At 36.1% G+C, this 23,152-nt stretch overlaps 1 protein-coding gene across 4 annotated transcripts; it reads right to left on the minus strand.

Moving 5' to 3' along the window:
• Positions 1-12,263: 12,263 nt before the first annotated feature.
• LOC115697411 (phosphatidylinositol N-acetylglucosaminyltransferase subunit P) lies at positions 12,264-22,980 on the minus strand. 4 transcript variants are annotated; one of them, XM_030624404.2, is made up of 5 exons: positions 22,581-22,753; positions 14,439-14,695; positions 14,048-14,120; positions 12,619-12,737; positions 12,264-12,479 (listed from the first exon to the last, which is right to left on the minus strand). In XM_030624404.2, exons 2-5 carry the CDS (start codon positions 14,623-14,625, stop codon positions 12,355-12,357), a joined length of 504 nt encoding a protein of 167 aa, XP_030480264.1. In that variant the 5' UTR covers positions 14,626-14,695; positions 22,581-22,753; the 3' UTR covers positions 12,264-12,354. The 4 variants fall into 4 exon arrangements, with proteins under 4 accessions (XP_030480264.1, XP_060974989.1, XP_060974990.1 ...); XM_061119006.1 differs by having other exon boundaries at positions 14,439-14,716; positions 22,581-22,748; XM_061119007.1 differs by lacking the exon at positions 22,581-22,753 and having other exon boundaries at positions 14,439-15,448.
• Between the last annotated feature and the right edge of the window lie 172 nt (positions 22,981-23,152).

A 23,152-nucleotide genomic window follows, 5' to 3' on the forward strand; every position in this document is an offset into this window, starting at 1 on the left:
ATAGTTTTAAAGGTAAATACTATTTTAGATTTTTTTTTTTTTTTGTAAAAATTATTAATTGGACTCTCTGTTTTGTTAAATCATAAAATGGACCTTATATTTTCTAAAATGGTACAAATAGGACCCTGAACTGATTTTTGGTCAAAATAAAATTTAATAATAATATGATCTAAAGGTGTTATGATAAATTGTTAACATTTTCTGTGTCTGTTCATGTTAGGGATTGTCTTTAAGTTGGTTATATTAAAAAAAAAATTGTTAAAAATTAAGTTTAGGGTCCTATTTTTAACATTTTAGAAAATACAGGGTCCATTTTATTGTTTAACAAAATAGATGATCCAATCGGTAACTTTTACAAAATACAGGGTCCAAAATAGCATTTATCCTAATTTTAATAAAGACCAATAATTTTTATGGTTTTGACGAGGAGGAGTTAGATTCAATATATTCACATATATAAATATATGAGTTGATTTTGATTATATGGTTTGTTAAATTAGAATAGTGTAAATAGTTGTGATTTGTTTAGGTGAAATTTTTGTAATGTGTTTAGTGACTAGTGTAGTATATGATGATGATGATGGTAGTATGGTGATAACTTGATAGTTGACTGTGTATATAGTAGAGAATGGTTTGACTTATTAGAAGCTGATTGTATAAAAAAGTAATAGGTTTTATTGATAGTTTAAATGTTGGTTGTTCTTAGTTACACTTCCACTTAACCTAAGCTTGGTATTTATAGAGAGCTAAGATTGATACTACAAATTTCTATATTTTTTTTTTATTTTGAATTACAATCTAACTTTTTAAGAAATTCTAGAATTTTCTAAGTTTCTTAGTTTACAAATATAATTTCTAGGTAATTCTAGTTTTCTCTAATTTTCTTAACTTTGTATAGTTAATACTAGAATTTTCTAAATAAAAAAAGTGTAGAAATATGTAGCACTTTTCATCACTCCTCCTTAGTACACATTTTGATAACTCCGATCATGTCTCACAATAATTCAAACTTGCCTCTTGGTAGTGCTTTAGTAAATATATCTGCTAACTAGTCTTCAGCCTTGCAGTGCTTAAGCTCTATTTTATTGTTTGTTTTTGCTTCCCTGATAAAGTGGTACTTAATGCTTATATGCTTTGTCCAGCTTTGAAATATGAGATTCTTTGCCATTGCTATAGCCAATTTGCAATCGCAAAAGATCTTTGTAGCCTCCTTCTGTGATTCTACCATATCTTCTAGTATTTTTTTTAAGCCATATAGCTTGGCTTGTAGTCATTGCTGCTGTAATATATTCTGCTTCCGTTGATGATTGTGCAACAGTTGCTTGTTTTTTTGATGCCCAAGAAAATATTTAAAATGCAACTGTGAAGGCATATCCTAACGTGCTCTTTATGTCGTCAACTGATCCTACCCAGCCGTTATCTGTGTAGCCAATCAATTTAGACTCATTTGTAACTTCGTACCATATTCCGTAGAGTTTTATTTCTTGTAAGTATCGATTAAGCATTCGCTTGGCTACTCCGTAAGGAATTTGACTTGGATCATACATGAATCTTAATAGGAGAATAATTGCATACATTATATCTGGTGTTGTAGCAGTTAGATAGAGTAAGCTGCCAATTAAACTTTGAAATTTTGATTCATCTGCTTTTGGTGAGCCATCTTTCTTCTTGAGAGCTTTGTTGTTGTCTAATGGAGTTGATATAGTCTTGCATCCCTCCATTTTAAATTTCCTTAATAGTGTCTCCATATAATTCTTTTGTGAGATAAGGATTCATCTTCTTTTTGAGTTATTTTGATCTCGAGAAAGTAGTGCATTAAGCTCAAGTTGGTCATCTCGAAACTCTTCATCATGTCTTCTTTAAACTTCTTTATCATTTTCTCACTATTTCCAGTGTAGATGAGACTATCAACATATAAGGAGACAATAAGATTTATTTGTACCTTGAGTCTTGATGTAGAGTGTCGGCGCACTCTTGCTCTTCCTGAACCCTTGCTTAGTAAAGTAACTTTCAATTCTACTGTACTAGGCTCGCGGAGCTTGCTTTAGGCCATATAAAACCTTCTTCAATCTGAAAATTTTATCTTCTTGTCCTTGCGCCACAAACCCTTGAGGTTGTTCTACATATATTTCTTCTTCAAGATAACCATTTAGGAATGTCGACTTCACATCGAGTTGAAAAATTTTCTATTTCTTCTGTGCAGCTAGAGTTATTAAAGCCCTAATAATGTCAAGTCATGCAACTGGAGAAAATATTCCATTGTAGTAAACTTCATACTGTTGAGAGTATCTTTTTGCAACTAATCTTTCTTTGTACTTTTTGATAGAACTATCTGCATTGAGTTTTGTCTTATAGACCCACTTGACTCATATAGTGTCGTTGTCTAGTGGTCGATCTGCAAGTTCCCACGTCTTATTCTTCTCAATCATCTTTATTTCTTCATTCATATTTTTTCTCCGTACTTCTTGTTTCTGAGCTACTTTAAAGCTTTCTGGCTCCAAAAGCACTAAGTTGCATGTTTCGTAAATTTCTGATAGAGGACTTGCTCGCCTTATTGGTGAGTCAGGCAGGGATTCTAAGGCTTGTATCAGTTCCTCTATTATTGGCTGAGTTGGAATTTCATTTTGATCAGTTTCTTATCTTGGCGGTAAAGGAATATTGATTGTCTTTCTTTCAACATCATGTGTATCCTAATTGTATGAAGCATCTTCATCAAATTTTACATCTCAGCTGATTATAAGTTTTTTTGTTTCTAAGCTATAGACTCAATAACCTTTCGATTGAGTACTATAGCCTAAGAAGATTCCTTTCTCAGTCTTCTCATCAATCTTGCATCTTTTCTCTGTTAGAATGTGACTGTAGCATATGCATTCGAAGACTTTGAGATGCTTTGTTGATGGCTTACGTCCATTCCAAGCTTCAATCGGCATCCTATTCTGCACAGCTTTGGTTGGACATATATTGAGCAAGTAGACTACAATGCTTACTACTTCAGCCTAAAATTGTTTTGGGAGACCTTTCTCTAGTAGCATGGCTCTTGCTGCCTCTATAACAATCCTGTTTTTTCTTTCAGATACGTTGTTTTGTTCTGGTGTGTATCCAACAGTGAGTTGGTGCTCCATTTCTTCATCTTCACAGAACGTATTGAATTCATTAGAAGTTTATTATTTGTCACTATCATTTCTAATTGTCTTAATATAGTGATCGCTTTGTTGTTCGACATGGGTTTTGAATTTTTTGAAAATATCAAAGACTTGCAATTTTTATTGCATAAAATAAACCCATATCATTCTAATAAAATTATCAATGAAGTAAATGAAGTGTTTGTTTTGATCATTTGATGGAGTGCGCATTGCCCCACAAACATATGTATGAACCAACTCCAATGGCTTTTTGGCTCTCAAAGCTTTTCTTGACAGAAAAGATTGACGACATTGTTTCCCGAGCATGCATCATTTGTAGACTACGTTGATCTCCTTAATTTCTAGGAGGTCTCGCATCATATTCTGCTTGAGGATCTTTAGCCCGTGAAAGTTGAAGTGACCGAACCTTCTATGCCAAAGCCATGATTCATCTGTTTGTACTTGCATTGCCACACTACTTGCATATCTCCATTGTATAGGAAAATATCAATTTTCTCTCATGTTACCTTTGCAATTTAAAAGGACTTATCTTTCTTATCTTAGATTGTGCAAGAATCTCCTTCAAAATGTAAAAAGTACACTTTATCAATTATTTGGCCTATACTAAGTTGGTTTTGATCGATGTTAGGTACCAAGAGTACATCATTTATGTATCTCTTGCTTTTTTTGGTGTCTACGACAATGGTATCTTTCCCGACTACTTCAGTGAAGTCACCATTACTGATTTTTGGCTTTAGTCTTGGATTTATCAAGAGTACAAAAGATGCTTTCATTTTTTGTCATGTGGTTACTACAACCACTATCAAGATACCAAGTATCTTTTCCTTCTTCTGATACAGCTTGGCAGACTGAAAGAGATTACTTTTATCATTTTTCTCTTCGAAAAAATTAGCTTGATGGGATTTCTTTAAACGACAAATTTTTTTAGTGTGCCCAATTTTTTTTTTACAAATTTGGCACTGTGATTTTCCTATAAACCAATAGTCTTTCTCCAAGTGACTTTTTTTTTATAAATGCCACATGGAGGATACTTGTCATTATTTATTTATTTTTTTTTCTTGTGTCTTTTTCACATCACCTTTTGGTTTTTGAGACTGCAAATTGGTTTTAGACTGAAAGGCATTTTCAGCTTCACTTTTTTTATGCCTTTCTTCACTACTACAAAAATAGGTTTTCCCAACGTTTTTAAACAGTCGTGTAAAGTATTCCCGTCAGTTTTTACAACCGTCGCCTATTCGACCATCGTAAATCAGGCAGAATAGGCGACGGTTCAAAACCGTCGCTAATGTGGGTTCCCCGACAGTTTTAAATTGTGCCTTATAGTCTGGTTACGTTTTTTAATTCTTTTTAGCGACAGTTTTTTTCAGTCGTTACATTTGAAAAATAGGGAAAAAAATAGATTTTCTGTAATTTTTTCCCTGCGTTAATTTTTAAATTTTGTACAAATCTGCATAGTTACAATAATTAAACTAACACTATTATCGTCTAAATATATTTAAAATTTTGTATAGTCACAATAATTGAACTAACGATAATTAATATCATCTAAATATATTTAAAAATATATAATAAAGTTAACGCTAATTATAATAATCTAAATACATTTACAAATCTATGTAGTAACGATAAATCTAGATGTATACACACTGACTAACACGGTAACTGTTGTCGCTCCGCTTCCGCTTTCACGTAATGAATCCACCGATCACACATAATATTTATCTCATCATTAGTGTATGGATTGGAGAACCTATCATGTCGGGTCAACAGTTTTATTGGATCTTCTACGATCATGAAACTTTCAATGAATTTCATGACGTAGTATCCACACTGTTTGTTGTCAAGTTGTTGAGGACAGATAAGAGTCATCCACTGGGTAGGTCGATCAGGTCGTCCTATCATTTAGTTATACATGGTGAACAATCTACACAAAAAGTAAATTTAATTAGCATATATAAATTTATAAATAAAGAACACGCTTACATATTGGGATGTTTGATATAGAACTTACGTGGATCTGATGAAGTTTAGATCATTCGTGATGTCATCGTTGCCTAAATCCAAGTACGCCACCGTCTGCGTACTTGGCTAGATGACTACAAGCATCCAGTGAAATATCTTCCTGCTCGGACAAATATGTGTAAAACTGTTAACATATACATAATAATAAATTTTATGAAGAGTTATAAATACCGAAATTATTTATTTTACATCTACATGTACCTATTAGTATAATGGGCAATAAGCCATTTGTCTGAATTAGTCATCCTAGTCATTCGAGTGACTAGTGCTTGGCAACAATTACTATCAGCCCCTGCATCGATGGCAATCGCACCCGGATTCAGAAATTCATATACTCGATTCAGCCCACCCATGTCCAACAGTCTTTCTTTCAGGTACCTGATAAAAAGTCATAATTAATAACTGTTGCTGTCAAAAGAACATTATCAAGTTTATTATTAAGAGTTAGAAATTATACTTGCACCAAACTCCTATTTGTTGGGCTCCCAAGTATTGCATGGTGCACAATTCCTTAATGTCACTCTTAGCAAGCCAAATAGAGTCATCTGCGACCCCAAATAGCTCATTATCAACTTGTAATTGGATCATGGATGACTTGGGCCACCTTCTAACGAAGTTCCAAAAGGCAATAATGGAGAAATTTTGGCATGGTTGGACATAACAAGCATGAACTTTTACCTTACTCGGCCTCTCAGGGTGTTTTAGAGGCTGTGTTTTAGAGCTTCTCTTCACAGGTTGCTTCTGAAGTTTCTATGTGGGTGGTTGTGTCTATATATATGAAAAAAAAATAATAAAGTTAGCAATGTCATTAACGAATAAACATAATAAGTTAAGTAAACAAATTGAAACATACGAAATATTTTCCAACAACTTGACCTACTGTCGTCAATGAATCATCGACTATGGGACACGGGAGCAGTGCATTCTCCATATTGTCTTCTTCGATATATACCCGACAATAATCTTTGTGTAGGTATTCTTCCATGTTAATGGAAACCTTTTCATCTTTCAAATATTTCTCCTTGACAATGTGGCCCGAAGCAACCTTTAGTACCATCCCACTAGGCTCCAACAGACAGTGCATCCAACATGGTAAGGTCTATAAATCCAAAACAAACAAGCAACAACTCAATTTGTAAGTTGACCATATTTATAATTTTGCATTTGAATAATTTGTAAAATAACATTAAGATTACCTCTTCTGAACTACCACCAGTAGGTGGTGGTGATGTTGCTGGAGCAATTTCCTCTCGAAAACGCGGGGGTGATGGAGAGTAGACATTGGCAGCACCCGACGGTTGTGCTATGGTATCTAGTGCAGAGTAGACATTGGCAGCACCCGACGGTTGTGCTACGAGATCTGGTGCAGAGTAGACATTGGCAGCACCCGACGGTTGTGCTATCGGATCTGGTGCAGAGTAGACATTTGCAGCACCCAACGGTCGTGCTACTGGATCAGAGGCAAGGTCAACGTTCGCTTGTTCATTTGATACTCCTCCAAGACCGAAACCAGACGCAACACTGCTATGCTGAGAACTAATAAGACGAACGAGCTCATCCACTTTATCCTGCAGCTTTCTGTTGCTTTCCTCTGTCTCACGCACGCGTCTCTCCAAATCAAATGATGCCTAGTTCGACCCATCGGCGTTTTTCCTTTTAGGGCATGGTGTGTTGAAATATTGGGTTTGGGTGACGCCGAAACCCATGGCTCGAACCCGACCACCATGCTCATTTATCCCGAGCGCCATGGTCAGCAAGTCCCTTTTACCTTCCACTTGTACAAGATCCTCTGCCACTTGCTTGCGTAATTCATCCTACAAACAAAACAATTAGAGTTAGAAATAAATTATGAAGCATAAGAATTAATACAAATAAAATTAAACTTTAAACTTACAATCCATTTAGCGATTTCTGTCGTTGGGCCCTCCACCTCGCCTTTCACGTTCATGTGAGATCTTATCCAGAGTTCAGATCTATCAAATTCAGTAATTTGGTGGTTGGCCTCTTTCTCCATCTATTCTTGAACCATCCTTACACCACCTCTCCCTGTGCGATGGGGATAAACATTACAAGACCTACTCTTTTGGGCCCTCTTCCTCTTCACATCAAACTCTGGACTTAATCTCGAGTCCACAAACTCTCTCCATTCTTGCAAATCAATTATTTTTTTTCATAAAGGTTGGGGGGCTTCTCGAGAAGATGGGGAGCGACATCTTTGAATGTAAAAATACCTTTTGTTAGGGTATTTTTCCAATCTTTCCACCTGTCTCCACCTTTAACAATTGTTAATTTCCTATCTGTGTCTGGTACATTAAACGCGACCTGCCACATTCACAATAGTATAGTTATAAGTACAACTTATAATCAATAGTGAAGACCTCAAATAATAGAATTAATTTTACATTTATGTGTTCCCATAATCGGTTTTTAAGGTCCTGACTCACTCTAGGCCACGTAATGTCTCTAAGTGGAATATTAGTTCGCACCCATGCTCCAATTCCGGTAACTTTTGTCGTCGCTCCCATTCCCAAGTGTTGTCCGTAGTTATTGTACTCAACCTCTAACTTTTTTCCCTCGCTAACCATTTTTGTTATATCATTTCGTTTGCTTCTCCCACGAGTATTTTTCTGTGTTTCTTCTTCAGGATCACCACTACCTTCTTCCATGGATGGTTGTTCAGGATCAACACTAGATCCTTCTGGCAAGGATGGACCATCATCACCATCATAATCCAACCACGCACTCCACTCATCGTCCCCACCTCGTTCCATGATATAAAAGCCTACACAAATTTAAAATCATACATTAGAATATACAAGAATAGTCAAAATAATAGCTAAATGTAAATATATCAAAAAGACTAAATACCAATACGTGTTTGATATATGAATCATGTGTTGATAGATTGGTTCAACCATAATCCTTCACCACTATCACGAGATGATATGATATCGTCCCAAACGGTGACATGAACAGGTCCTGGGGTGATTTGATGAATTTGGTCACTAAACCGTCGGCTATACTATACCTGACAGTTTAAATACCCATACATTTTTTTTTATTTTTTCATGTTTTAATAATAACTGTCACCTATTGTTTTACCTACTGCTCAAAACCGTCGAGAATACTTATTTTTCCTGACAGTTATAAATAGTAGCTCAATTTTTTTAGCGACGGTCCCCAAAAAAATCATTTTTAAGACCGTCGCGAATTCGAATATTTGTAGTAGTGCTTGTCTACTTTTACATGCTTCAAGAGAGCCCATTAGTTCGGTTGGTGATAGAGTTTCTAAATCTTTAAGTTCCCCTATCACAAGAATTATTGAATCATATTTTTTTGTACAAAAAATTAGTATCTTTTGTACTATATTATTGTCATAAATTATTTTTCCATATGCTCTCATTTGATTCCCTATTTCTTTAATCTTAGAATAATAATCTTTGCGGTCTTATTATCTTTTATTTTAAGATTTTTAAAATCTCTTCTAAACTTTTGTAGTCTAACTATGTGTACCTTGACTATCCTTTGGAACTCCTCCTGCAGTGTGTCCCATGCTTCTTTTATCGTTGATGCCCCCATAATTCGCGAAAAAAGGTTGTCTGTCATAGCTTGTTGCAAGTAGTATAATACATGAGAATCTTTTTGTTGGCTATCATCCACAACCTTCGTTTGATCTTTCAAAAGAGATGTAATGTCTTCCAGGATAGTGACTCCCTCTTCAACAATTTTCTATAGATTTTGTGATCGATAATAGGACCTCATTTTGATGGACTAAAAATCATAGTTTTTTCATGAAAAAATGGAAGAGGTAAGGAAGAGTGGTTGGAATGGTAACTCATGGTTATGAGAAGGAAAGATTACACCCAGTAATATGATCGAACAAGGCTCTGATACCACTAATGGTTTGTTTAATTGGAATATAGTAAATAGTTATGATTTGTTTTAGGTGATAGTTTTGTAATGTGTGTAGCGACTAGTGTAGTATAATGATGATGGTAGTATGGTGATAACTGTTGGGATTTTGTGCCTTGCATAAAACTCATTTCAATATAATTAGATTTACTAATTAATAGAAGATCAAATATTATTGTATGTTGCATGGTTCACATGATTCCTTTCATGGTTATATGTTTAATATATAAATTCTATTAAATCCTAAACATATAGTTATTCATGATTACAGTGTTCTCTACACAGTAGAAAATAATCATGATTATATGCTTGTATTTAGTTTCATGATTTATCAGTGCACTGTATTTACAATGACGTGATAATCAGCAATAAAGTTTACTTACATAATGATATATGGAATGTTCTTTCCAGGGCATTAGTAAAGTACACTAGTATTTCAGCTGCGGTGGTGGAGGTCAAGGATGGCATGAGAAAGGGCTGCAAAGAGTGGTTTATGTTGGTGACGAAGAGCTCGTCACTGTCATTAGCCCTGTCACTCGCCGTTGATGAGATCTGGATAGATCTGCCACTTTTCTCTCTCCTAGTGAAGTTTGGCCATTGTCTGTAGCCAAGCTGTTGTCGAAGCCTCACCCCACAATGGTTTTAATCTGTACACTTTTGAAGTATGACGAGCCAACCTCCAGTTTTAGATTTTGGATTGATGGTGGTAATAGGCAAGAGAAGGAGAGAAAATGATAAAAAGAAAGGTGTCCAATTAAGCAGTTAGGGATGAGCCTTTATTAGTGGGGTTTCCATGGCCATGGATCTGTGCTCCACGAAGAAGAATAAGAAGAGAGTGCCATGAACAGTCAAAGGAGAAAACAAATGAAAAAGAAAAAGATTTTTTTTAAAAAAAATATTTTTTTTCTTAAAAAAAAAAAAGAAAGAGACCACTTGTCTTAGACTAGTCTCCCCCTGATATATATTGCAAGCCTCACTTAAGGCGAAGGAAAATCATAGTAAACAAAACAGGAAGCAAAAATAATAAAAAAAAAAACGAAAAAACTGTAAAAACAAAATTGTGACAATAGTCACAAAATCCCAGGATTATTACAATAACATACCCCATTCCCTGCTTAAGTCTAAAAAGGAGAGATCCTCGAAATGTTTAGTTCTGAAGATCCAAGTGATAGTCCAAAATTTGATTCTATCCCAAACATCCTCCGCAAACCTTTTTAGGGCTAGTTTAGAGCAAATGTGCTGTGGGAAAAAGCAGCTGTAGCTGTGCTATAGAGAAAAGTTGCTGTAGCAAAACTGTAGAAAAAAGCTGAGATGAGTGTTTGGTAAATTATAAATTTTAAAGTGCTAGGAGTTGTAAAGATTCTATAATAATAATATTTTAATCTATCTCATTTAAATCACAAATATATATATATTTATATAATATGTTATATAAAATTTTTATTTTCTATATATTTTTTAATTATTTTTTTATAGTATAAATTTATATGCATTTGATAAAAATAATTTTTAATATTATTAAATTATATTTTTATCAATTGTAAAAAAAAAATTGTTAGGTTAATATTATTTGTTAATAATAAAAATATAAATATAAATATAAAATATTTTTTAAAACAAAATAAAAATAAAAAATTTAAATATTATTTATTTTAAATATTTTTTTCTTCAAAAAAAATATTTTTTTATTTTTTTGTAATATATAATAAATAATTAAATAAATTTGTGGTAAAAAATAATTTCTTGTAGTCTTTTAATCAAAAGAGTTTTTTCTAAAAATTAAGTTGTACCAGCTTTAGCTTTTAGTTGTAGCTTTTCTGTAAATTCTTCAATAAGTTATTTTTTAACTGCTTACCAAACATCTTTTTGTCACAGCTTTTTTGAAAAGCAACTTTTAGTTTTTTTAAAAGCTGTGCCGAACTGGCCCATAATCCATCAAAAATTTTGGAGGAAATTACACTCTATACCCTTTTTATATTGTCCTCTTTTATTTTTACCCTCTTTTTTAAAGTCTATCATTTTTACCTCTTTTTTTAAACATTGTACCAATTTTGCCCCTGTCACTTTCAGATACTCTCCATGTGACTCTCTTATGTCAGGGTATTTTGGGTACAATACATATAAAATGAGGTATGTTTCAAATAAATATAAAATTAAAGACAAATTTAATTAATTGATTAATAAAAGAGGCCTTTTTCAACTTACCTCAAAATTTTGCTATTTCTCTCTGTGCACAGTGCCCATAACAATGCCATAATGGTAGGCCTCCACAATTTAACTTTCCTCTTGTTCCCCATCCGAAGTGAAACAAACGATCATATTTTTTTAAAAAAAAATTATTATTTAAATTATTTTAAAGTTATTACTTAGATCAATAAAATAGAATTTGAGAACTATTACCACTAATTTTTAAAATTTAAAACTTATCTGGATCAAAATAAATTTTTTAAAAAGAATAATTATCTTTTTTACCCCCTGTACTTATGACACTATACTATTATGCCCCTTAATCTATTCAGCTTGTTACAAATAGTCCTTGTATAATTTTATATGCATACATTTAGTCCTTCTGTTTATTTTGTTTAAAAATACCGTTTGTATTGATGATGTGGTATTATAACAAAGGATAGAGTAGTAATTTCATCTCTTTTTAGAGGGAAAATTGACTATGAGGTAGCATAATAACTGACAATGAAAGATGATTAAAAAATAATTTCATAACCTTTTAAAAAAAATTAATAAAAGTAATTTTATTAAAATAATTCCAATCGTTTTTTAGCAGTTCAAATTAGAAAAAGGTGTAAAATTAGGATTCTATAGTATTTGAAGAGATGGATATCACTAGAAAGAACATGGGATTTTTGGAAAATTAAGGTAATGATATTCTATTTTTTGGATGTTATTTTTCATTTTTTTTCCTGTGATTGTAATTTTTATGACTTGTAATTTATTTTCCTAATGGTATATAATTTTTCAACTACTATCTATGTATAATCCCACATTATTAATTTAACAGTCAACTTTAGTCAATTTTAACAGAATTAGATAGAAGGATTATACTATTCCAACTGATATATTTTAGGAGTATTTTTAACTACACTTATAAATTAAGGGGCATCATAGTATAGTGTCATAAGTACAGGGACTAAAAAAGCTAATTATTCTTTTAAAAATTTATGCCGCAACTTTTCATTTAGAAAATAAAGCTAATATATAAAAATATTTAATTTGTTTTACTCAAAACGTACATTAATGCAACCATGATTAAATCAAAAAGTCATTTAACATCATTAAACATGAGGTGATTGATTCTGTCAATTCCAATATCAGAAATGGGTTCAATGGGCTGATCATCACCCTCCATGGAAGGTTCCAAACTGGAGGGTTCTCTACTGAATTCATCTGCTCAAGAATAAAAATATTTATCAAAAAAGGAAAAGATGAAACAACAAATACAGAAATAAGAACTAATGAAAAGCTAGCCATGATTTCTGAGTTTCTTAAATGAACCAGATATCTGAGATGAGAAGTCGGCGCTCACCGAAAATTGTGTTCAAGGAAGTTGGGGGAGGAGTGGCCATGAAATTGAGGCCTATGTAAAATCCGAGAGCTAATACTATTGTCACCATTGCGTATGTTGGTATAGCCAGTGCCCAATATCTGAAGAAACACAAAGCAATTACACAACATATGGGGGGAATTCAAACAGCTTGTATTAGTTTGTGTTTAATTTTACAAGAATTTTCCTTTACTCTTTTTGTTTTTCTGAAAAATAACAGCGTTCATATATAACAATGAAATTAGACCTCTCGGTCATTATAAATAATAGGGCTTAACATCGGGCGGGTTTACCGGATTTCGGGTTGGCGGGTTTCGGGTTCAAAAAATTGAAACCGAACCCGGACCCGAATAGGTTGGCGGGTCACGGGTTGGCGGGTCACGGGTTGGCGGGTTTCGGTTGGTCGGGTTTGGCGGGTTGGCGGGTTGACCCGGTCAACTCAGTCAACTCGGTCAATTCTTTAAAAAAATTAATTTTTTATTCAAATAATTATTTTTTTTTATTTATTAAATTAAGCATATATAATATAACAATTTGTTCATAGTATCTATTATTGAAGAAAAAATACATTAATCAATCCAACCAACAAACAAACAACCTATTTATCAAAGATTCAAATCAAACTTCATATTCATGTTCATGAATCATGATAAAAGTGAAAACTAAAATATTTCAAAATACATCCATATCCAATATCCATAGTCCATAAAAATCTAAAGTCCATATTATATATATAAAAACAGTAATAAAAAAAAAATATATATAATATATTTATAAACCGGGTTGGCGGGCGGGTTCGCGGGTTCAACCCGAAACCCGGTACCCCTAAAATCTCAACCCGCCAACCCACCCGAAGGGTACCGGGTTGAACCCAACCCGCCCGAAACTTTTTTTAAAAATTTTTTTTGCGGGTTCACCAGTTCGGGTTCGGACGGGTTGCTCGGGTTCAGGTCAAACCCGCTCAAAATGTTCAGCCCTAATAAATAATGTTCTTAGTAATGAAGGTATAGACCCACTTAACCACCTTATGCATAACAAAATCACATTCTCTTATGATTTTTGAAAATAAATAACCAACAAAAAAAGAAAATCTTTTACAGTGTCTAGTGTAATTATCAGTTTCCCCTCGGGAACAAACATCATTGAGGGAATTGATTACCACACTAGAGTCGCTCTCTATGATAAATCTAGGCCCATTGAGGGAATTTTCCATTACTCAATAAATGTAGAGAAATTGTTTGCTATATTTTTCACTTCTCCATAAAAGCTTCATTAATTTTCATCTTATCTAAGTCGGACCAAAACAAACTCCAAATCTCAGCTAGCTAAAGTTCTCTATTTCCAACCAAAATAGAATGCAGAGAAGAATATTAAAATATGAGAAATTAGACAGTAAAGAAATTAATCAAACCTGCTAGGATAGTAGAAGATTCCAATAGAATGTAGCCAAGACTCAGGAACATATGCCCATATCAAGAAAACCGCTGTTTGCAGGAACGAGAAAATAATGTTTAACCAATCTAGAAATATCCCTTGTACTGAAGAAGATTTTAGGATTTGAAAAGATCACTACTTTATGAAAATACATCTTCATTTTAGGTGGATCTATGTTTTCATGTATACGATCCACATTTTTCAACATTACCAGCAGGATATAGAATTAAACAAAACATTTCCATACCTCAAAAGTTTGTCAAAAACAATGTAGGATGTAATGAAACCAAATAGGTAGATTACTTGGATTAGACTAAGACAAAGTCTAAGTTGTGCAAAAAAAAAAAACTGTAATGAACAAGTTATACCTGTAGCTACAACGGTTGTGATGGAACCTACAAATCCATAAACTTCGGAAGGTTTTGGACCGTGTTCACCAGGCTGCCCAAACCTGGACGATTTATCATCAGGGTCATCAAAGGACACGCTTGCCTGCCTCCTCTTCGATAGACTGACAATTCTTCTAGGACTACTAACTGAACATGAGTCTTCCATGCTTAGTGCTTATAACATTCCAGGATCTAATGCATCTCATTGAAAGGATTTATGATCCAATGATTGCAGCCTGCAGCATCATGAATTTCAACTATATTTATCAAAGTTAAGATATATCAGAATGGTAATTTTTTTCCAACTAAAAATGGCATGTGATATTTTTGTTTCTATGTTAATAACTAACTAGTCAAGAGCCCTATTCATGAACTCACTTAACGAAATATGGTTTGTGTCAGCAAAAATACATAAATATGAATTATTATCATAATGATTTGAAAAAGAATAAGAGGTCTATCTCCACTCAAATTTATTTTTTACTGAAGAACCTCACTTGTGACTGAGGAAAACCGTAGTAAAAGAAAAAAAAAACAAAAAAGTTAAAACCATGTAGAGATCCTCAAAGTGTTTTGTTTTATAAAGCAATGTAACAACCCAGATTCTAGAGTTCCTCTCACTCCAAACTGCCCAAAAAATGGCGACCATCGCTGAACTCCAGTGTTGAATTTTTATTATTTCTTTTTGGTATTCAACAATATGATTTGTGCTTTCTGTCAAGCCAATATAATCTGCCCATTTTTAAATCCTTTCCTAAATGGGGTCATAATTGAGAAGTTCTTATGAAGAGTCCACCAACGATGGATGATTATACATTCATGATCCTCTTTGACTGATATGAAAATTATGTACGAAAATTCCAATGCCATTTCTTTTCCTTTCACCAACTCTAACCAAACGGGGGCATGATTTACCAATCAATTCTGTTAGGAGTACACCATATAGTTATGGTGAAAAAACTTGAAACCAAATTGTGCTCAGATTAGTTTTTTTTGAAAAGGAGACAGAGGCCATTGTCTTAGACTGGCCCCTACCGGATAAATAATGAAAACCCTCACTTGTGGCGGAGGAAAACCGTGGTTACATGAGTTTAAGTATGATTCAAATAATTTTTGTTTGAAGAAAACCAAAAAGCTGTTGAAAAGTTTGTGACAGCAGTCACAGAAACCCAAGGTTATTACAACAGCACACTCCAATCCCTGCTTAAGTCTAAAAATGAGAGATCCTCAAAATGTTTCGTTCTGAAGATCCAAGTGACAGTCCAGAATTTGATTCTTTCCCAAACATCCTCCACAGGTCTTTCCAGTCCATCAAAGAGTCTGTTATTTCTCTCAGATTAGTTGAATGTCTTCGTATGTGTTTCCTTGCAGGCTTGGGTGAGTCGGGCCAAATTGCTAGGGCCCCAGAAAAGGTGGGCCTGGACTTTGTTGGGCCCGTTAGAGGAGCATCGGGCTGGGAGGCTTTTCCTAGTTTTGGGCCGGTCAAACACATTCAATTAAAAGATTTTTGGTATTACCGTAGGGGCCTTTTTAAGATTACCTTGGACCAATTTAGTATCCAAGATTCTTTTATTAAAAGGCCAAAGGGATTGGTGATGAGTGATTCTATGGGGCCTAGAAGGGAGCTGAGTATGGTGGCGAAGAAGATGGATCCAGAACAAATAATACAAGAGTTCCTTCATAGTAGGCTTCGATCTATTAGTCCTAAAGGCCGAGAGAAGTTCAGGAAGGCAATCATTCAATTTTGGGAAGACTTTGCTGTGCTTAAAAGAAAAGTAACAGAGTCGGTACTCCATTATAAGGGGGAGATGGAATTAGAGAAGGAAAGTAGACCTATGTTTGCCCGTGTCTATTGCAGAAAAAGGAAATCATTTGGTCATGAGCGTATGAACCATTTCAATGAAGAAAATTATTCTCCTGAGCTCGAGGAGGATGATGAGGATCCGAAGGAGTTCGAGTTTCGAGATTTGAGCTCGGATGATGAGGAGTCTGAAGGGGAAGGAGAGGATTCAATACCAGAAGAAGGAGAAGAAACTGATGATATTATATGCAACATTAATGAGTTGTGGAGGGTGGAGGCTGAAGTTTTTTCGAGGCAGGGACTAGAGGAGATGAGACTAGTTGATGGGAGTGATGATAAGCTAGATGAACTAGAAAAGGAAGAAGGGAGGGAAGCAGATGAGATCATGATTGAGGCAACTTCTTGGTCAAATATTGTTGAATCCATGGCTGAGATGGGTATGGAAATTACACAAGAAAACGAAGATAGTGATCAGAAGACAGAAGAGGTCAAGAAGGCTAGGAAGAAATGCAGAGAATTGAACAAACTTACTTTCAACGTAAATTATGAGAAGAGTTATAATAAACCAGGGCCACCAAACGGTTCATTATGAAGATTCTCACTTGGAACATCAGAGGCAGCGGGGACAAAGGAAAGAGAACAGCTATCAAAGCTACAATTTGCAAAGCTAATCCAGATTTGGTAATCTTACAAGAAGTGAAAAGAGCAACAGTGGATAGAAGGTTCATTGGAAGCATATGGAGGTCCAGATTCAAAGCGTGGATTCTTATTCCAGCCATAGGGAGATCGGGGGGAACGTTACTGATTTGGGACACTAGAACCATCTCGGTACTAGACTCTTTGGTTGGTGAATTCTCAATCTCAGTTTTGATTAATGCAGAAGGTAAAGAGCCCTGGTGGTTTTCGGGAGTGTATGGTCCGTGTTCGTATAAACTTAGACCTGAGTTCTGGGATGAATTAGCAGGTTTAAGTTCAATATGTGGAAAGTCGTGGTGTGTGGCGGGAGACTTTAATGTGACCAGAAGAGTAGGGGAGAAATTAAACAGTAGCTCGTTTACGAGGAGTATGAAGTTGTTTGATGGCCTGATCCGGGAATTACAGTTGATCGATCCTAAGCTTGAGAACGGAAGCTTTACTTGGTCGAATTTCAGAGCATCCCCTGTTTGCAGCAGACTGGACAGATTTCTCTTCACTAACAATTGGAATATCATTTTTCCGTTTGTGAGACAAGAATTGTTGGTGAGGATAGTGTCGGACCATAGCCCTGTTGTGATCGATTCAAATCCTCCAAAGTGGGGGCCCGGACCTTTCAGGTTTGATAATCATTGGCTGGATCACAAGTCCTTCTCCAAATGTTTCGAAAGATGGTGGAAGGAGGAAATTAATGACGGGTGGCCAGGCACAAAGTTTATGAAGAAACTGAAAATACTTCAAGGGAAGGTGAAGGAGTGGAGTAAGTCCACGTTCGGACAAAATAGGGCCAAGAAGATTGCGTTGGAAGGAAGATTGGGGGTGTTAGACAAACTAGAAGGAACCTCGTTCTGGAACCAATCGTTACTTGACGAAAGAAGGAAATTAAAAGAGGAGTGGAAGTGGTTGAATTTTGAAGAAGAAAGAGGTACTTGGCTGAAATCTAAGTGCAAATGGGCAAGAGAAGGAGATGCAAACTCAAGATTCTTCCATAATTTATTAAATGCAAGGAAGGCCAGGAATACCATCTCGAGAATTGAAAGAGAAAATGGGGACATCATTGATAATGAGAAGGAAATTGCTGAGGAGCTAATCGCTTTTTTTTCAAAACTCTATACTTCAGAGGCAAGAATGGGGTCCGGGATTGAAGGTATTGAGTGGCAACAGATAGCGGAATCTTCAGCCGGGCAACTAGAATGCCCTTTTGAAGAAGAAGAAGTCAGAAACATTGTCTTTAGTTGTGAAGGAAATAAAGCCCCGGGGCCGGACGGCTTTAGTCTGGCGGTCCTCCAACATAATTGGGAGACGATTAAGCATGACCTCATGGAAGTGTTTACGGCTTTTCATAGAGAGGGAAGAATTGAGGGCAGTATCAATGACACGTTTATATGTCTGATCCCTAAAAGATTAAATAGCTGCAAAGTCAAAGATTTTAGACCTATCAGCCTCATCACAAGCGTGTATAAAATCATTGCCAAGACTCTTGCCACTAGGCTTCGCGGTGTTTTGGGAGAGACTATTTCCGAAACCCAATCGGCTTTCGTGGAAGGGAGACAGATCCTAGACTCGGTTCTAATGGCAAATGAAGCAGTTGAGGACTATAGGAGTCGTGGTAGAAAAGGGTTCGTGCTCAAGATCGACTTTGAAAAAGCATATGATCGTGTTGATTGGGGATTCTTAGATATGGTTCTGAGGAAAAAAGGTTTTGGGGAGCGGTGGAGAAAATGGATACGAGGATGTGTCTCGTCAACTTCATTCTCCATATTCATTAATGGTAGGGTAAGAGGCAAGTTCAATGGCTCTAGGGGTTTAAGACAAGGAGACCCCCTCTCACCGTTTCTTTTCACAATGATTGCTGATGTTCTTGGAAGAATGGTGGACAAGGCAATAGAGACAGAATCTTTGACGGGGTTCCAGATAGGTAAAGACGATATTCGGCTTAGTCATCTACAATTTGCGGATGACACTCTTTTCTTTGTAAAAGATGAGGTTTCTCTCCAGAAGCTGGTTAAGGTTGTTAAAGCATTCTGTGGAATCTCGGGACTAAAAGTAAACTTGAATAAAAGTCAGCTGCTAGGCATCTGTATGAATGAGGAAGCAGTGGCCCAAAGTGCGATTCTTATTGGGTGTGAGGTGGGTAGGTGGCCTATGACCTATTTGGGAATGTCGCTTGGTGGTTCTCCAAGGAAGAGATCTTTTTGGGAGCCTGTTTTGGATAAATGTGCTAAAAGGATGGATGGATGGAAATGCTCTTTCCTCTCTAGAGGAGGTAGGCTGACTCTCATTCAGTCTGTCCTCTCCTCACTTCCAATTTACTATCTGTCTTTATTCAAAGCTCCAAAAGTGGTCTTAAAGGAACTAGAAAAAATGATGAGAGAATTCTTTTGGGAAGGAGGAGATTTAGCAGGAGGGGATCATTTGGTGGCTTGGGATGAAGTGTGTAAACCTAGAGCGGAGGGTGGCTTAGCAATCGGAAAACTAGATATGCGGAACAAAGGATTGCTTATGAAATGGCTATGGAGATTCCCTCTAGAACCGAACTCTCTGTGGCACAAAGTCATTAAAAGTCGATATGGCAAAGCAGACAATTTCTGGGATACAAAACAGGGGGTTAGAATATCCCCAAGAGGACCATGGAAGGATATCTCAGATCTTTACGATGAATATGGGAAGTTGGTAAAGTTTAAAGTAGGAAATGGGGAACGTATTCGCTTCTGGGAAGACGAGTGGGTTGGGGGTTCTTCACTGAGGGATCAATTTCCAAATTTAGCTGTGATATCTAGGGCAAAGAATGTAAGTATTCAGGAGATGATCACCGATGAGGGCGAGGTTGGAGATTGTGTGGCGAGCTGGGATCTTAATTTCAGAAGAAACATTATGGATAGAGAGATTCCGAGCTTGACACAATTATTACAAAAGCTGGAACACGTCAGAGTACTTAACATTCTTGAAGATAGCCGGACTTGGTTACCAGACTCTTGTGGGATTTTCTCTTCTAAATCAGCGTTCAGCTGGTTTACCTCAACCGAAAACTTTGATGAGTTGTTCTGGACTAAAATACTATGGAAAAGCAGAGGTCCTTCCAAAGTCAAAGTGTTTGGTTGGTTGGTGGCTCTAGATAAATTGAACGTTCATGCTAGACTGCAAAAAAAGCGCCCATTTATGAGCATATCACCTGGATGGTGTGTTTGCTGCAAGATAAGTGGGGAAGACAACGCACACTTGTTCTTAAGATGCCGCCTTGCAAGTTCTTTATGGATAATGCTGATGAATGAATTTCAGATTCAATGGGCTATGCCTTCCTCGGTTGATTACATGTTAGTAAGTAAGGTTGGAGGCAGTAAACGGAGCACAAGTTTATGGAGAACGACGGTATTGTCTGTTCTCTGGGTTGTTTGGTTAGAACGAAATAATAGAATCTTTGAAGGGTCGGAAAGCTCAATTGAGACCCTATGGGATAAAATCAAATTCTGGACAGCTTCATGGGTGTACAAGACTAAGCACTTCGAAAATATTTCATTCTTAGACCTAATCAGAGATTGGAGAACTCTGTTGTAAGCTGCTCTGGTGCAGCCCCAAAGGCACCTATTCTGGGACGGTGTCAGCTTTGCGTCTGTACCCTAGGGTGTTAGAAGTTTTATTTGTTTAGATAGGGCAGAGTGGTTTGTGTCAGGTTCCCTAGCTTTGGTTAAAGATGTGGATCTTGCTCTATTTTTTGTAACCACGGTATTCCTCCGCCACAAGTGAGGACTTTTATCCATTTAGGGGTTGGGGCTAGTCTGAGACAATGGCCTCCGTCTCTTTTTTTCAAAAAAATACTAAACCAGCATAGAACTGCATGTCATGGTAGGATAGGAAGCTGCACTATGTCAAAGGAAATGAAACTCACTCGTCCTTGCTCAACATGACAAAACTTCAAAGGAACTCCTCCACATTTTCTCTCCATGCGTTGAAGTTCGGGTTTGGATGGCGGATAGCCACTGGTAAAGCAGAGCACAAAGCTTGGAGCACCAGGTGAAGACTTTCTAAACTTGGTATTTGGGAGATAAACATCAAATACTGGTTTAACTTGGTCAACCTGCAACCTACTAAACATTCCTAGAACAGAGATTTCGTCTTCGGATTTCAAATCCACTACAGTTTCTGAAAAGCACTGTGAAGGAAAAGATTCAGCATTGCTCTTAACATGTTTAAGAGACCGGGGGATACCATATCGCCCCAAAATGTAACCAAGTGATTTCAGCTGTTTGTAGGCCTGAAAAAGCTCCCAAGAACATCCATTCTTTTCATTTGAAAGATTCATATATATCTCCTCCATAGAAATACTTGCACCAGCATCATCCATCAGAAGGAAAGACCCCAGTTCGGCCATAAACAAAACTTCTTCAATTGAGCAATAGATTTTGCCACAACGGACTATGCCTGTTGTCCTCCACATTGTACCCTTATGAACTTCAATCTCAGCCATTCCCATCTTTTTAATCCAACGACCCTTTGATAAAACTTTCCTAGGCTGTAACTTAGACACTGGTACAGAAGCATAGCAATATTCCTCATCATCATCCTCAGAATCTTTACTAAATCTTTCATCATTACTTTCCTCTTCTAAGTAAATTTCCTTTGTAGTTCCTTCCATCTTCAAAGTAGCTTCAAAATCAAATCATAGATCTTGCCAAGTCCAGTCCAGTCAACACTCTTTAGCTATTGAATTAGAGAGAGATTTCACACTATGTTATGAATATTCCCACACCGAAATCTCCAATAAACCTTCACAGATTCCTCAGATTTAGATGAAACTTGTTGAGCAACTTTTCTTGAGCCTTTTGCACCAGCTTCCTAGCTTGCAAAATCAGCAACGAGAGAGAGGGCACTGCAGCCTGCCCTGAGCTGCTGAGTGTTCGTTGTTGTCGAGGTTGGGTGGGCCGTTGCAGCCGGCGGTGTCAGAGAAACTGAGAGAGAGGGATATCGAGAGAGTAAGAGTGAGGGACTGAGTGACGGAGAGAGACAGACTAGGGGCTGTTTTACCTAATCTAAAGTATACATGATAAACATAAAACAACAGTGTTCTACTTTACACCTTATAAAATGTCAATATGATATACCAACAAAAATTCAGCAAAAATGAGTCTTTCCTGCATTCAAATCAATCCACAGTTAAATTTTCATACATTCTTTAACTTCCCCTTCAATGATAACAACAAATAGCTTGTGTAGTTTTCAGCTCACAATTTATAATTAACTACTACAATCAATTATATATCAAACTTTGTTTCATTTCAAATTTGAATGTAACCTAACGCTATTAAAATACATTAGCAGGACTTCCCTTGAAACCCAGTCAGTTGAGCAAAGTGGCTCTTAAATGTTATCCTGGGATCATGATTTCCCAATCATTTCACAAGAAATGTCTCAGAAAATGTTTCAGAGATATATTTACAAACATATACTGAGCAATAGCATCATATTAAGTAAATTTTCTATCAAGAAATGTCTCAGAGAATGTTTCAGAGATATATTTACACAAAGTTTCGAGTACTATTCATATAAAATGTATTGAAGCTCAAAAACATATACACAGTAAAGAATAAAAAGAAAATTCAGAGGAGACGAAGGAAAAGAAATGGCCTTACCCGATTGAAAATCAGGTGCCGGCGGTCAAGGTGGCGGAGGAGTACAGCGGCGGATCTGGGATTGGAGGCAGCCGAGAATCCCGTTTTCTCAAACCGTTGGAAATCTGTGGCGGCACAAAACTTGGGACTAAGTTTAACTGCTTACCCGCACCGCATATATAGTCGACCCGATTCGACCCGACCCAGAAAGAAGGATTCCCTTTCTTTTGGGAAATTTGATTTTCTATGCTTAAAAAATCCTAAAATTATATCCCTAAACCTAAATGTTATACCATAGGCAATATATGACTACTTTTGCTTTATCTCCATAATACCCCTCACATTTGAACCACTTGAGTTTTTTTTTTTTTTTTTTTTTTTTTTTTTTTTTTTTTTTTTTTTTCGGTTTGAGAGAGACGAAGAAAGAGGGGTTGGGTCCGATGGTCGGACCATGGGTCCGATTGGTCGGACCCCATGGTCCGACCATCAGACCACTAGAAATTTTTTTTTTTTTTTTTTTTTTTCGGTTTGACGGAGACAAAGGGGTTGGGTCGATGGTCGGACCATGGGGTCCGATGGGTCGGACCCATCGG

Source organism: Cannabis sativa, chromosome 7 (genome assembly GCF_029168945.1).
Source record: "Cannabis sativa cultivar Pink pepper isolate KNU-18-1 chromosome 7, ASM2916894v1, whole genome shotgun sequence".
Taxonomy (NCBI): domain Eukaryota; kingdom Viridiplantae; phylum Streptophyta; class Magnoliopsida; order Rosales; family Cannabaceae; genus Cannabis; species Cannabis sativa.

Bases quoted from the DNA above. Each gene is read 5' to 3' on its own strand.
- LOC115697411 (XM_061119005.1), bottom strand. From the start codon at position 21,586: ATGGAAGGAACTACAAAGGAAATTTACTTAGAAGAGGAAAGTAATGAT.